Consider the following 15,145-nt stretch of genomic DNA (forward strand, 5'->3'; position numbering starts at 1 on the left):
GTGACTAAACAACAGCAAGCTGAATAAAGTACGGTGTAAATTACTGTGGAACAAAAAATAAATGAGAGGGCCTTCTTCCAGTCTCCTCCTTGTTGAAGCCACTGACCCAGACTGGCCCTTTGCCTCAGTTTCTAAGTCCCAGTTGCAAACAAGCTCAGACACTTGTTAAGTAACTTAGCTTCTCATTCTTCTGCTTAAACTTGAAATGATGTTACTAACTCAGAGACGACTGTCATAGTCATAACTCTTGGGGTCTTCTACGGTTCCTTGAATCTCTCCTTCCCTTTTGGACCCAGCGCAACAGGAGCCAGCATGCAAGAAGCTGCAGCCCATGACACCCCTGCCTCTTCCTCATCTGTAGACGGAATAGGCAGAAATAAGCAGCGCCAGGGGTCTTTGCTCTTAGTTCTAACCTGTTGCCATTTGTTCATTCACTTATTCAAATATTCTGTACATGTTAATGAGTACCTACAGGTGGCCCAGTGGTAAAGAATCTGCCTGCCAATGCAGGAGACGCAGGGGATACTGTTTCCATCCCTGGTTCGGGAGGATCCCCTGGAGAAGGAAATGGCAACCCACTCCAGTATTCTTGCCTGGAGAGTCCCACGGACAGAGGAGCCTGACAGGCTAGAGCCCATGGAGTTGCAAAGAGGTGGACAAAACTGAGTGACCACACATGCACTGTGCGCTAGGCACCTAGGGTAGAGTCTTGGAAATGCAAAGAAGGGAGATGTGTGCTGAGTTAGATATGTCAGGGATATCCGGTGGAGTGAGGACCGGGGCTAGGGTATCTTCCTGCTGCATCACGCTGAGCTGAGGACGTAGTGAGGGCACAGCGGGACCCATTCCCCTGTACCCGTTACCTTCCCTCACCCACGGGTCAGTCCTGAGACACAGCCGTCTCTCTAAAGTATTATTCTCAAAGTCCATAATCTTATAGAAATAGCTTTAATTATTTTGAGTAATGTTTCAGAAGGATTCAAAAAGTCATTATTACCTTGAAAGAAGTGGTGTAGGTGATACAAAAAGGACAATTATTTGATTTATAAAGATTAGACTAAAACAAGAAAAGAGGAAAAGTGTGAGTGGGGAGAACCTTTTAATAAATACTTTTTAATTCACAACCCCCAAATATATATATATATATTAGTTTATTCATGTTGATATTTAATATAAAATGTTTTTAGGGAAATTGAGTAGAATTAAATAAAATTATGTAAGTTACAAAGCATTGCGGAAGTTAAGTGCAAACAAAAGTCAATACAGTTACATGGAATCAGAAAGCATGAGGAAGGAAACATTAAATGCAGAAAATCTGTAGGGAAGTTAATGGTTGTAAAGTTGGTTCTTCTATCTTGTTTATAAGACTCTAAAAGACAGGAAATATAAAGAAAAGATTGAATAAAGCTGTGTTAGCTGAATGCTAGCAAAATTAGAGTAGTTATGACAAAATTAATATTGGATATGAGAAAATTTAAAACACAAAAGCATTTAATGGAACAAAGATTATTCTGTAGTAACAAAAAATAGTATAAAATAAAGATTTAACTATATTTATTAGACTATACATTATATAAAATACAAATTCTCCCTGGTGACTCAGTGGTAAAGAATTCACCTGCAATGCAGGAGACGCAGTTTTGATCCCTAGGTTGGGAAGATCCCCTAGAGAAGAAAATGGCAACCCACTCCAGTATTCCTGCCTGGGAAATCCCATGGACAGAGGAGCCTGGCGGGCTACAGTCCATGGGGTCACAAAGAGTTGGACATGACTGAAGTGACTTAGCATGAATGCATGAGTTAAAATAGTATAACACTATTGGGACTTCCCTGTCCAGTGGTTAAGGCTTTGCCTTCCAATGCAGGGGGTGAAAGTTTGATCCCTGGTTGTGAAGCTACAATCCCACATGCCTGGCTGCCAAAAAACCAAGACATAAAACAGAAGAAGTACTGTAACAAATTCATAAAGACTTTAAAAAATGGTCCATATCAAAAATCGTTTTTTAAAAAAATGTGTAACACTATTAAAATGTTAATCTGTACCTTTGTGCGTGTCCCACAATTGAATTTTCAAGCTGTTGATTACATTTCCCTCTGTGGATTCAGGAAGCCAGTTGGCCCACATTATGTACTTTATTAGACATATTTTGGTTCTTACAGCTTTTCCATTAGTCATCCCTAAACACACTTTGTACAAATGAGAAAGAAGCTTGAAGTTAATGAGCATCATTTTCTAGAGAAGTAGCACTAGGGCTGCAGATGGAGAAACCACACAACACTATTTCAGTACCTTGGACCTCTGAACCTATGGTCCTCTGCCGGGAAAAACTAGATCTCTTATCAGAAGAGTTTTTCCTGCATTCATATGAATATTGATGTTAAGATGGATGTTGGTATTAATATGAGTGTTGGTGTTGATATTCTTCTCACTGCTGATTTCTTAATTCCCCCTAATTTTTAAACTTAAAAGAACCTCTGAAACTAAATGAGCTGAAAATATCTTTTAAAAATAAGCAACACATTGAGATTCCTGTACACAGCAAACTCCCGTGAAGAAAAGTTCCAAGTTTGTGATGCTATTTGCATTTCCATAAACACAGAGAATCTCTGTCTGAGCTTATTATTATGGGACAAATAACTGTTAGAAATGGGGTGCTTTAAGACTCTAATTATGCACATGCTCCCATTTTGATTAGTGCGTTTACAGCACAAAGCAATACAAAACCTGTGCTTTTGGCTCCAAAAGCTCCAAAGCTTTTATTCTTAAAAGTTGATTCTTAAAGCTGACATTTTCATGAATTTTAACTAACACTGGTTTCATTTGATGTAATTGAAAAAAAAAAAAAAGTTTTTTTTAAGTGCTCAGATGCCACTGCTCCACAGGAAGCAGACCCTGAGACAGAGATTCTCATGCTAAATGTTTGTTAGGGAGCAGCCTAGGGATCCACACCTGTGGGAGGGGAGGAACCAGGATTGGGAAGAGGGAGAAGCTGAGGGGTGATGATGGCCTGCCAGAGGCCCCAGCCGATGCCACAGTGAGCTCCGGGGCTCACGTGGTCCTTTGGAGTCGCCCTGAGTCAGGCTAAGGGAGCCACATTATACCCCACGTTGACCAGAGAGACTGAAACACAGGCTCCAGGCTCTCACACCCAGTGCCAGGAATGTCAAGGAAGGAGCAGGGAGTTCCAGAACTGAAAAGGCCGTGTGGTCAAGGCCCGCAGATCAATGAGGGGTAACTGGTATGGGTGGATGCCCTTCACTCCTATAGAAGAGTCGAGCAGCCCACAGTCGGGTTTGGGGCTCACTCTGGTCACTTCCCTTCTCTCTGGCTTGGTCAGTAGAAATTAACCTTACTCTAAAGATGAAATAAAGTGAACACTTTAATGTCTCGGTTACACTCATCATATCTCAAGTACTCAAGCACTCCAGGGTCAGCCTGGAACATCCCCATCAGTATAGGACGTTCTCCCGGGCAGCCCTGCTCCCCCACACGCTTCCACCCTGCCTCTCAGAGGGAGGGTCTGCTGCACCCCCATCCCCAGGAAGAAGGTGCCGGTTCTCGTTACCCCAGCACCTACAGCTTCTCCTGTTCCCCTCAACTGGGAAGCATCTCTATTTAGTCTCCTCAACTCTTTCTTTGCCCTCTTACATGACATTAATGTGACTCAATAAACCAGTGTGGGTATGCTCAGTTGCCTCAGTCGTGTCCGACCCTTTACGACCCCATGGACTGTAGCCCACCAGGCTCCTCTGTCCATGGAGTTTTCCCAGGAGAGAACACTGGAGTGGGTTGCCATTTCCTTCTCCAGGGGATCTTCCTGACCCAGGGGTTGCACTGGGAGTCTCCTGCGTTGGCAGGTGGATTCCTTACCACAGGGCCACCTGGGAAGCCCCTTAATAAACCAGAACTGGCATCAATAGAAACTGAAAAGTATTTCCATTTCTTTAAGGATCGGCCAGGAACACAGGGGAAATGTTTGTATCCATTTACATTAATTCAATCAGAGAAAAGGAAAAAGAAAAGTTTTCACATTAAGATAGTGTAAACATGTCTACTCTGCCACATGAACATCTGAAAATATATCATGGGCCAAGCAAGAAATGAATGGAAAACAATGAAATTGGCATGAAATAGACTTTAAAACATAACAAACACACCATTTTAAGATGAGCTTCCTCCAAAACAAATCTCATTTGATGATAATAAAAACCTGCTGCATTGGGCAAACCTTTGCATGAGTCACCTCCTCTAATTTTTCAGTGAACATTGCACTGGTGGCTTTTGTTGCTGGTTCTTCCATGGTTTTCTTCTACAGGTTTTTGCTATGCAGAATATACCTTTTTAAAAAAATCTTTCTGAACAAACTCTTCCAGCCTTGTAATTTCCTGTGTTTGGAACATGCAGCTCTTGTTGTTGTTGTTCTTTTCCTCTCTTTTGAAGTCTCAGCAAAAGTCTGCCCATCACACAAACCATCGGTGATGCTTGAAGGTATATTTTCCCTAGTGGGATGTTCAATACATATAATGAAAGGGTGGGGTTTAAGCAGGTCTTTTATTTCTGCATTGCACATATGCCCTCCCATGAGGTCTGTGGGAAGGGGGCTGAACTAAATCACACATACACAAATTGAATTTTTATAAAATATGATAGAAAAATATACAACTGCACTATCAAAAATAAATAAATAAAGAAAGAAAGAAAGAAAGAAAAATATACAACTGCACTATCAAAAAAGGACTGGTCTATATACCACCATGAAATTAAAAGACACTTGATCCTTGGAAGAAAAACTATGACCAATCTAGACAGCATATTAAAAAGCAGAAATATTACTTTGCCAACAAAGATCCTTCTAGTCAAACCTATGGTTTTTCCAGTTGTTATGTATGGATGTGAGAGTTGGACCATAAGCTGAGCAGCGAAGAATTGATGCTTTTGAACATCAAAAAAAAAAAAAAGTGTTGGATAATACTCTTGAGAGTCCCTTGGACTGCAAGGAGATCAAACTAGTCACTCCTAAAGGAAATAAGTCCTGAATATTCATTGGAAGGACTGATGCTGAAGCTGAAACTCCAATACTTTGGTCACCTGATGCAAAGAGCCAACTCATTGGAAAAGACCCTGATGCTGGGCAAGATTGAAGGCAGGAGGAGAAGGGGACGGCAGAGGATGAGATGGTTGGATGGCATCACCAACTCAATGGACGTGAATTTGAGCAAGCTCTGGGAGTTAGTGATGGACAGGGAAGCCTGACATGCTACAGTCCACGCAGTCACAAAGAGTCGGGCACGACTGAGAGATTGAACTGAACTGAACCATTATACCACCACAAGGAGATGGATTGCCATCAAGGACAATAAGAACACTCACCTCCCTGAGTTTGATGCTACAGCCCCCAGACTGGGACGCATTGCTTCATTTGTTCTTTCATCATCCATGTATTGAAGCATACATATGATGAACAATGGGCTGGGCTTTCTGGGGTTCTGACCAGTGGCTCATGCAGCCAAGAATCACTAGTCAGATGGGAAACACACGACCCTATCTGTCAGTTCGTTGCAGTGCTCAGCACACCAGTGCAAAGGTCTAGTAAGGATTGGATTGGAGAATCTGGTTGAGGGTTGAGGCTAACCCTGGGCTGCTAACTCCCTCCCCAAATACAGATAATTAGTCCAGCATGCCTGCCTGGCCAACAGATGTGGGCGGAGCTGGATCCTCAGAGTCCAAGCCTAGTGTTTTTCCTTCATCATCAGTTGCACGGATCTGATCACTGCTGTGTGGCAGGAAGTCTCAGGCAAGATGGAAAAAGGGTGGCCAGTGGCGTACCTTTCAGAGGAGTGACCCTGCCCGCCAGTGAGATGTGGCCAGTAAATGAAGCATCCCGTCATCCGAGAGAAGGAGCTGGTGAGGGTGGAGGAGAGAGGAATGTACACCCACTCCAGATCTCTCTATTCCTTGAAAAGGAAGAGCGGAAGTCCCCCACCTTGGTCAGTGGACCAAGGAGAGGAGTTTTGACTTGTTTCTTTTTTCCCTCTCTGCCTACCAGTAAATCCCTGTCTCATAGGAAGATTGGCAGGTGGGGGCTGAATAAAACACATACACACCCAGCTCAGGTGGGCATGTGCCCAGCAGGTAGCCTCCTCCTCTTCCCACCCTCCCCTCACAACACTCCTCTGTCTCCGAGCTTCCTAAGGGAAGGTGCTGGGTCTGAATGCTCTCTGCTGGAAGTTTGTTGAATTAAGTCACTCAGTCATATTTATTGAGACCTTAACATGCTTAGCACTGAGCTTATTCACTTTAAAAGATAATAGAACTACAGAATTTTTCAGATCGAGAAGAGGCCCTTGCGACTGATTTTAGCTAATCCCCTCACTTTACAGTGGAAGGAGGCAAGGTCCAGTGAGCTGGCAGTTTAGGGGCTTGAGCTTCCAGCTCAGACCATTTCCCCCTGCAGCACATTCACTGGGAACTCCTCAAAGGCAGTGTCTCTGTCACCCCTTTGTCTGCAACACCCCCAAAAGTGTCTGGCATGTATCAGGTTCACTCTCAGAAAATATTTGTTAAATGAATGAATTCACTCTGTCCCCCTGCTTGGCCTTAGACAAATGAAATGTAGCCTGTAGCTTTGCAAGACTAACATGAATAGTTACAATCTGTGGTCTAAGTAATTCCCCCCTTTTCCAAGGTTTCCCTGTCCTTGGTTTCAGTTATGCACGGTCAACCGTCTGAAAATATTAAATGGAAAATTCCATAAATAAACAATTTATAAGTTTAAAATTGTGGGCCATTCTGAGCAGCGTGATGAAATCTTGCACCATCCCGCTCCATCCCGCCCAGGATGTCAAAAATAATCCCACTCATTCCTGAGTCAGTATCTGCCTTGGTTATCAGATCAGCTGTGCTTGGGGTCAGGCCACCCCTATTTTATGTAATAACGGTCTCAGAGTGCAAGACTAGTGAAGCTGGCAGCTCAGATATGCCAAAAAGAAGCTTTCAAGTGCTTCCTTTAAGTGAAAAGGTAAAAGTTCCCGACTTAATAAGGAAAGGAAAAAAAGCCATATGCTGAGATTGCTAAGATGTAGGGTAAGAATGGATCTTCTCTCTGTGAAATTATGAAGAAGGAAGAAGAACTCTGTGCTAGTTTTGCTGTTGTACCTCAAACTGCAAAAAGTATGGCCACCATGCATGAGAGGTGCTTAGTTAAGATGGAAAAGGTATTAAATTTCTACAATTGTGTAACATACAATATATCATTATAATTGTTCGATTTTATTACTGGTTATTGTTTTTAATATCTCACTGTGCCTAATTTATAAATTAAACTTCACCACAAGTATATCCATAAAGAAAGAAAACAAGCATACTCTATGTAGGGTTCGGTGTGTGTGTATGTACGTGTGCATGCATGCTCAGTCGTGTCTGACCCTTTGTGGACTGTAGCCCACCAGGCTCCTCCGTCCGTGGAATTCTCCAGGCAAGAATACTAGAGTGTGCTAGAGAGCGTTGCCATTTCCTCCGGCAGGGGATCTTACTATCTGTGCTCTCGGGCCTGCCCTGGGAGTCTTGTGATGTATCCCCAGGGGTGGGGGCACTAATGTACCTTTCTCATCCGCATGGAGGGGCTTAAAGTCAGACTCTTTCATGGGATATGTAGTGAAAGTTAAAGTGGTTTAGCATTTGGGAAACATATAGTGTATACTTTTGAAGCTCTATCAGAAAGAATGTATCATGGACTGTGCTGTGCTTCTATTTTCAGGTGGGCGAAGTAATCATAGGCTGTCAACGAACGTCGAAGCCCGTGAAAAGCACGCCGGACAGCAGCAGAGGGCAGACAAGCCAGAGGTAGCATCCCCGCCCGCCCCCACCGCCCATCCTTAGCTTTGTTTAGAGCTCTCTCCATCATCTTTTGGTGGCTGGAATTCACCTGCCCACCAGGTACGGTGGCTGAACCTTTAGAAAGGATTCATACCCTGAATGTGTATTCCCCAAACTTCAACTCTTGATCTGTAGGGCTCAGACACAGATCTGTGCATGTCTAGGCCCCCATTTCCCAAGATACTAATAGAAGCGGCAACATCTACACCTCTGACAGCTACACTGACCAGGCACTTGCCTCCTATCAGGCCAGTCTGTGTGCTTTACCCATAGCAACACATTTAATCCTCAGTTAAGCAGACAAGGAATATGAGGGAGGGGGGCAGTGGACTGTCCGGAGGCCATGCAGCTGTGGTTTTTCTCGAGGACTCTGCCAAGCTCTGGTCAGCGCTCTGCTCATGTCGCCTCTCTTTTATGACCCCCATGTCCCATCATAGCATCCAAAACTCTCAGGGCTGCAAAGACTTAGAGACCCCGTGTGTGCCCTCCTGTCAATCATAGACCATCTTCCTGCCTTGGCTTAAGCTTCCTTCCCTACAGGACCCTCACCCTCTCAGGAGAATTTCTAGTAGTCAGGTGAGAGTTGGACCATAAAGAAGGTTGGGTGGCCAAGAACTGATGCTTTCGAACTGCAGTGTTGGAGAGTCCCTTGGAGAGCCAGGAGATCAAACCAGTCAGTCCTAAAGGAAATCAACCCTGAATATTCATTGGAAGGACTGATGCTGAAGCTGAAACTCCAGGGCTTGGGCCACCTGATGAGAAGAGCCAACTCATTGGAAAAGACCCTGATGCCAGGAACGATTGAGGTCAGGAGGAGAAGGAGATGACAGAGGATGAGATGGTTGGACGGCATTATCAACTCAATGGACATGAGTTTGAGCAAGCTCCAAGAGATGGTGAAGGACAGGGAAGCCTGGCGTGCTACAGTCCATGGGGTCTGTTCTAGCTCTGCCCCTAGAGACCCTCAGAACAATGCCCACCCCCCACAAGTGGTGACAATCCTTAGAGCATTTTGAACAAAGCTCTCATTCCTTCTCAATTCATCCTTGGAATGAACATCTCAGCTCTTTCAACTTTCCTTCTCCTTTTCAAGATTTCCAGACTTGTACCATCCAGATGGCAAAGTCTATTTTGGACCCAGGCAAACTATCTTTGTGATACAAATGTATATGCCAGAATTATCACTATAAAAATACCTGAGCAGGAGCTGTATTTATGCCTTGCATAATACAAGCAGTCAGGCATTCTTATATTCAAAGACAACTGTCAAAGTTTTGTAGAGGTTTTCAAACATGCGGTTTGTTTAAACAACAGGTATGGAGCTGAATTCCTTCTGAAAAGCGGGTTGCTGTTTTTAACCTTGGGAAGCCACTCTCATGTTTCCCAGCTTATTAATTTCCGTTTCAGATCGTTGTTGTTCAGTTGCTAAGTCGTGTCTGACTCTTTGTGACCCCATGGACTGCAGCACTCCAGGTTCCACTGTCCTCCACCGTCTCCCAGAGTTTGCTCAAATTCATTTTCAATCAGTGATGCTCGCTAACCATCTCATCACTTAAAGAGATTCAAGGGTATTAGGACTCCTGTGAATCTTCATGGTCATAATTAAGCCCCAGCAGCATCCATACTTGTAAAAAATCTGAATCTAATTTTTGAGGAATCGCAGGGGTTGGAAACCAAGTCATTGTCAACAGTTTGGAGCTGGTTTTCAAGACTCCAGGCTAACTGTCATCACCGTGATTATACTTGATTAGAGACGTCTTAGCACAATTGTTTATAGAGGGAACCCCTGCAGTGTTTTCACAAAGCCTTTCTTTTTCATTTTTGTTACTGAGAAAGGATCACCTCATGTCTGCTCAGGATACATCTATGGGAAGGTTGTTTGTGGTGCTCTTGAATCATTGACAGAATTCATTATTCCCATTATATCAGCCTCTGACTGGGCAATCCATGACACAAACTGCCGCCTATAAAGGCTGCATGTGGGCATGAGGTCATGTTGGTTTGGGGGAAAGGCCTACAAAGGGCAGGACACTGGGGGCCGAGGGTCAGAACAGGCCCCTCAACCCCCTCTCAGCCTGGGTGGTCCCTTCCTCATGCGGTGGAGACAGAGTGAGTGGAGGGAGTAGATCGAGGGGAGGAGGGTTTTGTTCATTGGACCGGATAGGATCATGTCTGAGGAGAAGGTCACAGACTCAGTGAACCCTTGTGGTCCTGTGACAGCTTCTTCAAAGATGGGTTTATTGAGTACTGAGCGCCTGCCTGTGCTATATGATGCTGTGCATTATCTTTAATCTTCAAAATATAAATAAATCCTCCTATTCCCAACATACCGAGGTTCATAGAGATGGGGTCATTTGCCCAAGATCGCAAAATTGGTAAGTGAGTGGTGGATCTAGGATTACAAAATGTGGCCCATTCTTGGACTTGCCTTCTTACTCTCCTCATGGTGTCTTTTTTTTTTTTTTAATGGACTTTTAGCCCAGTCTTAGGTTCACAGCAAAATCGAGTAAAAGGCACAGAGACTTCCCAAATACCCCCTTCCCCTACGGATGCATAGCCTCCTTCGTTATCCACACCCTCTACCAGAGGAGGTTTGTTACAACTGATGAAGCTGCCTTCCTGCATCATTATCACCCACATCCAGAATTTGCATAGGAGCTCAGTCTTGGTGCTGTGTGTTCTTTGGATTTCGACAAATGTGTAACAGCTTTCCAGGTGGCTCAGCAGTAGAGAATCCACCTGCCAGAGCAAGAGACGCAGGAGACGTGGGCTCAGCCCGTGGGCTGAGGCGCTCCCCTGGAGAAGGAAGTAGCATCCCACTCCAGTGTTCCTGCCTGGGAAATGCCATGGACAGAGGAGCCTGGAGGGCTGCAGTCTAGAGGGTCACAAAGAGTCAGATACGACTGAGCAACTAAACAACCACAGCAAATAATGACATGCATCCGCTACTATAGTGTCACGCAGAGGAGTTTCACTGCCCTGAAAATCCTTTGTATTCTTTAATAGAGGAATCAATCTTCAATATATTTTAGGCCTACTGATTTTAGACATTTTCTTTTTTTCTTTCATTCTCCCATAATTATAAATTTACTCATGCCGTCTTCCACCTGTTCTTATTAGTTGCCAGAGGTTCTGGTCTGACAGCCAGGTGACGGGTAAAACCTGCAGCAGGCATCTGTCTCTTCAGGCCGCGGATGTGAGGCAGGAAGCAGCAGGGGAAAAAAACTCCCTCTCCTCTTTATTTTGGGGATGAATGTGGTCCTTGAGTGCCCCAGGCCTAGCTGTTCACTGCTTATTACCCTCAGGGATTCATGAGTAATTAAAACCCTGCATACAAACCGTTCCTCAGAACATCTGAAGTTGGGGCGCCGCAGATAACTGAATACTGAGTTCACTGTTTATTACTGAGATCCAGAAACTATAGCCCAAGAGATATGCCCCGAATAGAGATGGGCTGCTTTTCTTCAAAGTCAAGGACAACATAATTATCATAGATGAATTTAGATATTTACTTAATTAAGCCATAGATATCACAGCCTGTTAAGTAAGAACAGAATAATTAAGAAGTAGAGCTATAGTTAATAACGACTGTAATGTAAGATTTTGAAAACTGAAACTCCCTGCATAGTTTATAGTGTATATTCTGGGACTTCAGAAAGTGCCATTTTTAAATCCAAATTTGTGTTTTTCTTCAGCAGGTCCAGGTATATTAGTCAAAGTATTTCTGACCCAGGGATTAAACCCAGGTCTCCTGCATTGCAGGCAGATCCTTTACTGTCTGAGCTACCAGGGAAGCCCAGTCAAAATACAAAGGAATCAAAAAGTCAGATCCTTTCAAGAGCTGAGCAGACTACAGACGTGAGGGGGAATGGTTGCAAGAGCAAAAGAATTTACACTTTCCAAAGAAAATCGAACCTCCCTTCTCCACCAGATTGTGTCTGCTGCAGGAATTTGGCCGGAGGACATGGGTTTGGAACTCCTGGAGTAGATCGTGATTTTCCTTAACTGAAAGGGTTAGTTGCTCAGTCACGTCTGACTCTTCACAACCTCATGGACTGTAGTTGCCAGGCTCCTCTGTCCATGGAATTTTCTAGGCAAGAATACTGGAATGGGTAGTCATTCCCTTCCTCCAGGGGATCTTCCTGACCCAGGGATCAAACCTGGGTCTCCTGCATTGCAGACAGATTCTTTACAGTCTGAACCACATAGATCAGAGCTAATTGCCTATTTAATTTCAGTATTGCACAGTAGTGAATTTTTTCTACTTATTCAACAGCAATTTATTCAGTGAAGCTGTATGCCAAAGATATAAGGTGAAAGAGACAGAATCTTTGCTTCGAAGATGCCAGTCTGACGGGGGAACAGATGGACAGTGAGACAGTTACATGACGGCGAGATAATTTTTCTATTGAGCACTCCCCTGTGCCCCGAGATGGGCCCAGGAACCTTGTCTGTCTGCACAGACCATGGTATTGCTAGTGTCTAGCACAGCTAGGGTGCAGTAGGCTCCTAATGTGTATCTGTCAAATAACTGAGTGAATGAATGATTGGTACTGTGATTCCAAAATTATTTCAAAATCATCCACATCCTGGGGGAAACTTTACATAACTACAGCTTACTGGGTCCAACTCCAAGCCTGTGGAATGGAAATGGCCAGGAAAACAGCCCGGGGACTGTATCATTTAGAGTTTTCTATGTGACTGTGATCACGGGATTCCTTGGCCCGCAGAGGGGCTTCCTGGTTCCGTTTCACCCCAGCTATTGCCTTGAGGACTGGGTGCAGTTTCCTACAGGAGGGAAAGAACCGTGGGCTAAGCTTGGCATGCACCTGAACTTGTAGCACGAGTGTCCCTGCCGAACCATGGGCTTCCCCGACGGCTCAGCAGTAAAGAACCCGCCTGCACCCAAAGCTGGTGCGCTGGGACAACCCTGAGAGGTGGGACGGGGAGGAAGGTGGGAGGGGAGTTCAGGACAGGGGACACATGTACACTCATGGCTGGTTCATGTCAGTGTATAGCAAAAACCACTACAATATTGTAATTAGCCTTCAATTAAATTAAAAAAAAAAAAAAAGAACCACCTGAAATGCAGGAGATGTGGGAGACATGGGTTCGATCCCTGGATCCGGAAGATCCCCTGGAGGAGGGAATGGCAATCTACTCAAGTATTCTTGCCTGAAAAATCCCATGGACAGAGGAGCCTGGTGGGCTACAGTCCAAAGGGTTGCAAAGAGTTGGACACGACTGAGCATGCCAACCTCAGCAGGCTGGATTATCTCAAGCAGCAGGGTCTTAGGCGCCTGATTAGCTCCATTCAGGAGTGAAACCTGCCGGGTGTGATTCTATTATTGCTCCTGGCTGTGGGACTTGACCTGCTGTATCATTTCAGTTATCAAAAAAAGTCTTAGGTAAGCAGAGTCTGCCAACTGTCCTATCCTCTGCCTGCCTGTGTGTTAGCATGGCCCTGCAGCACCCTTTAACTCTTTATTTCTCCGAAGGCCGACTCCTGCTTCTACAAGGCTCTAAGCCACTTGAATCCAGGACAATCTCCTTTTTCTGCCCCCATGCTCCAGGGATGGTACTTGCCAATGTTTGCCAAACAAACGAATGAATGAATGGAATCTGCTTGAAATTTACTTCAAGATGATATCTCCATTTCCTTTGCCTTTTTTGTTGTTCCAGAAGCCAGCAAATGGAAAGACTAGAAGTGGATCCCAGCAAGCGTTCCATCCCTGATGTGGCCAACATAGTTCAGGAGAAAAAACACACGCCCGGAAGAGTGCTCGCTGAGCCCAAAATTATACCAAGTGAGGAAGAGCCCGACTTTGAAGATAATCCTGAAGTGCCTCCTTTGATTTGAAATCTCAGGCCACACTGCCTGTGACCTGCCAGACCCAGATTTGCTCCATACAGAGAGTGTGTGTATTATTTACGGGGTAGACATAGTTATTTTCAGTATTACTACTCCAATGCATTAGCTTCTACTTTGTACATTAATATTCTCAAACCAGTTTAAAATTAAAGCGTGTACCTTCAAAATGCTGTATCATTTGTTTGTAATAAAGCATTGGTTAGTTAAAATGTTTAGTAAATCATAGAACGATTACAGAAACACGCTGATTGTAAATCCCAGAACCACCGGCTTGTGCAGATAGATGAAATCATGGATTAAAGCACTCATCATTAAACCACTACCTCTGGTTTATCTAGAACATTATTAACTCAGTATTCCAGATACAGTATAGGAAAACTATCATTACTCTGATCATGACTTACTAGCGTTTAAACCAGACTCCTCCCCCAACCCCTCCCCCACATGCACGCGCACACAAATCAACAAATACATAAGCAGCTACTGAGTCCCGGGACCTGCTCTGTTCCTCATGGAGTCAGTGGTAACAAGGCAGTAAAATATGCACACATGGACCATGTCAGGTGGTGACAGAGCCTGCAGTCAAAAAGCACGTCTGTTTGGTCTCCAGTGGAAGTGCTCTTGCCTCCAGAACCAATGCCTCTAGTTGCAGAAACAGGAGTAAAACTGGCCTGTTAATCATTAGGGGTGTTAGTGAGAGGAACCTCTCCCATTTCAATCCCTTGATCCCAGATCCATGCTCCTTGGCCCTGGGAGAAACAGCACCACATGTTGGATAGGAATTCAGAGTCTATACTTCATCCTTGGGAACATTATCTCACCCACACACAAAGTGTTATCACCCGGTTGGCACTGTAGGGGAGTCTGCAAAAGGCCCCTTCAGTGTTCTAGCAGGCCAGCTGCTCCAGAGTGATGATGAACATGGTGAGTCCAGTCAGTTCCATAGACACAGCTCCGTGGGCATGGTTCATTGGCTGTAATGAGCCCCCTGGTCAGAGGCGGTGCTCCATGAAGTGCTGCGGCAGCGAATATGGCTGCCATTATGTAAACCCACAGATGGTGGTTTTGGCAGAAGTACTATAGGGAAGGAAGGCAGATTCATATTCAGAGTAAGTGTATATTCCGGTGAGAACAAGGTACCGTTTCTTCCACAATGGATGGAAATGTTCCAGTGTAATCAACCTGCCAGCCAGCAGGTGATGGACGGTCCCCTGGGGTATAGTGCCATACATGGAGTTCGCTGTTGGTTTCTGCTACTGTCGGATTGGCCGCTGTGGATGTCTGCAAATTATATGACACTCCTCCCATCAAGAGGTGGGTTCTCTGATCTCTCGTCTTGAATATGGGCCAAGCTTAGTGACTTGCTTGCGACCTGTAGCATAATAATAAAATGATGT

General features: G+C 44.6%; 1 protein-coding gene and 1 long non-coding RNA gene across 4 annotated transcripts in view; one reads left to right on the plus strand and one right to left on the minus strand.

Moving 5' to 3' along the window:
* DNAAF11 (dynein axonemal assembly factor 11) overlaps positions 1–14,059 on the plus strand; it is a 72,735-nt gene extending 58,676 nt beyond the window's left edge. For all 3 annotated transcript variants that reach the window (XM_061123175.1, XM_061123176.1, XM_061123178.1), the window contains 2 exons: positions 7,758–7,843; positions 13,559–14,059. In XM_061123175.1, the coding sequence (XP_060979158.1) occupies positions 7,758–7,843; positions 13,559–13,736 (264 nt within the window). In that variant the 3' untranslated portion in view covers positions 13,737–14,059. The remainder of the gene's footprint in view (positions 1–7,757; positions 7,844–13,558) is intronic.
* LOC133042522 (uncharacterized) overlaps positions 14,060–15,145 on the minus strand; it is a 54,599-nt gene continuing 53,513 nt past the window's right edge. The window contains exon 2 of the long non-coding RNA XR_009689506.1: positions 14,060–15,120. This is a non-coding gene — a long non-coding RNA (uncharacterized LOC133042522). The remainder of the gene's footprint in view (positions 15,121–15,145) is intronic.

This window comes from Dama dama, chromosome 21 (genome assembly GCF_033118175.1).
Source record: "Dama dama isolate Ldn47 chromosome 21, ASM3311817v1, whole genome shotgun sequence".
NCBI classification, from domain to species: domain Eukaryota; kingdom Metazoa; phylum Chordata; class Mammalia; order Artiodactyla; family Cervidae; genus Dama; species Dama dama.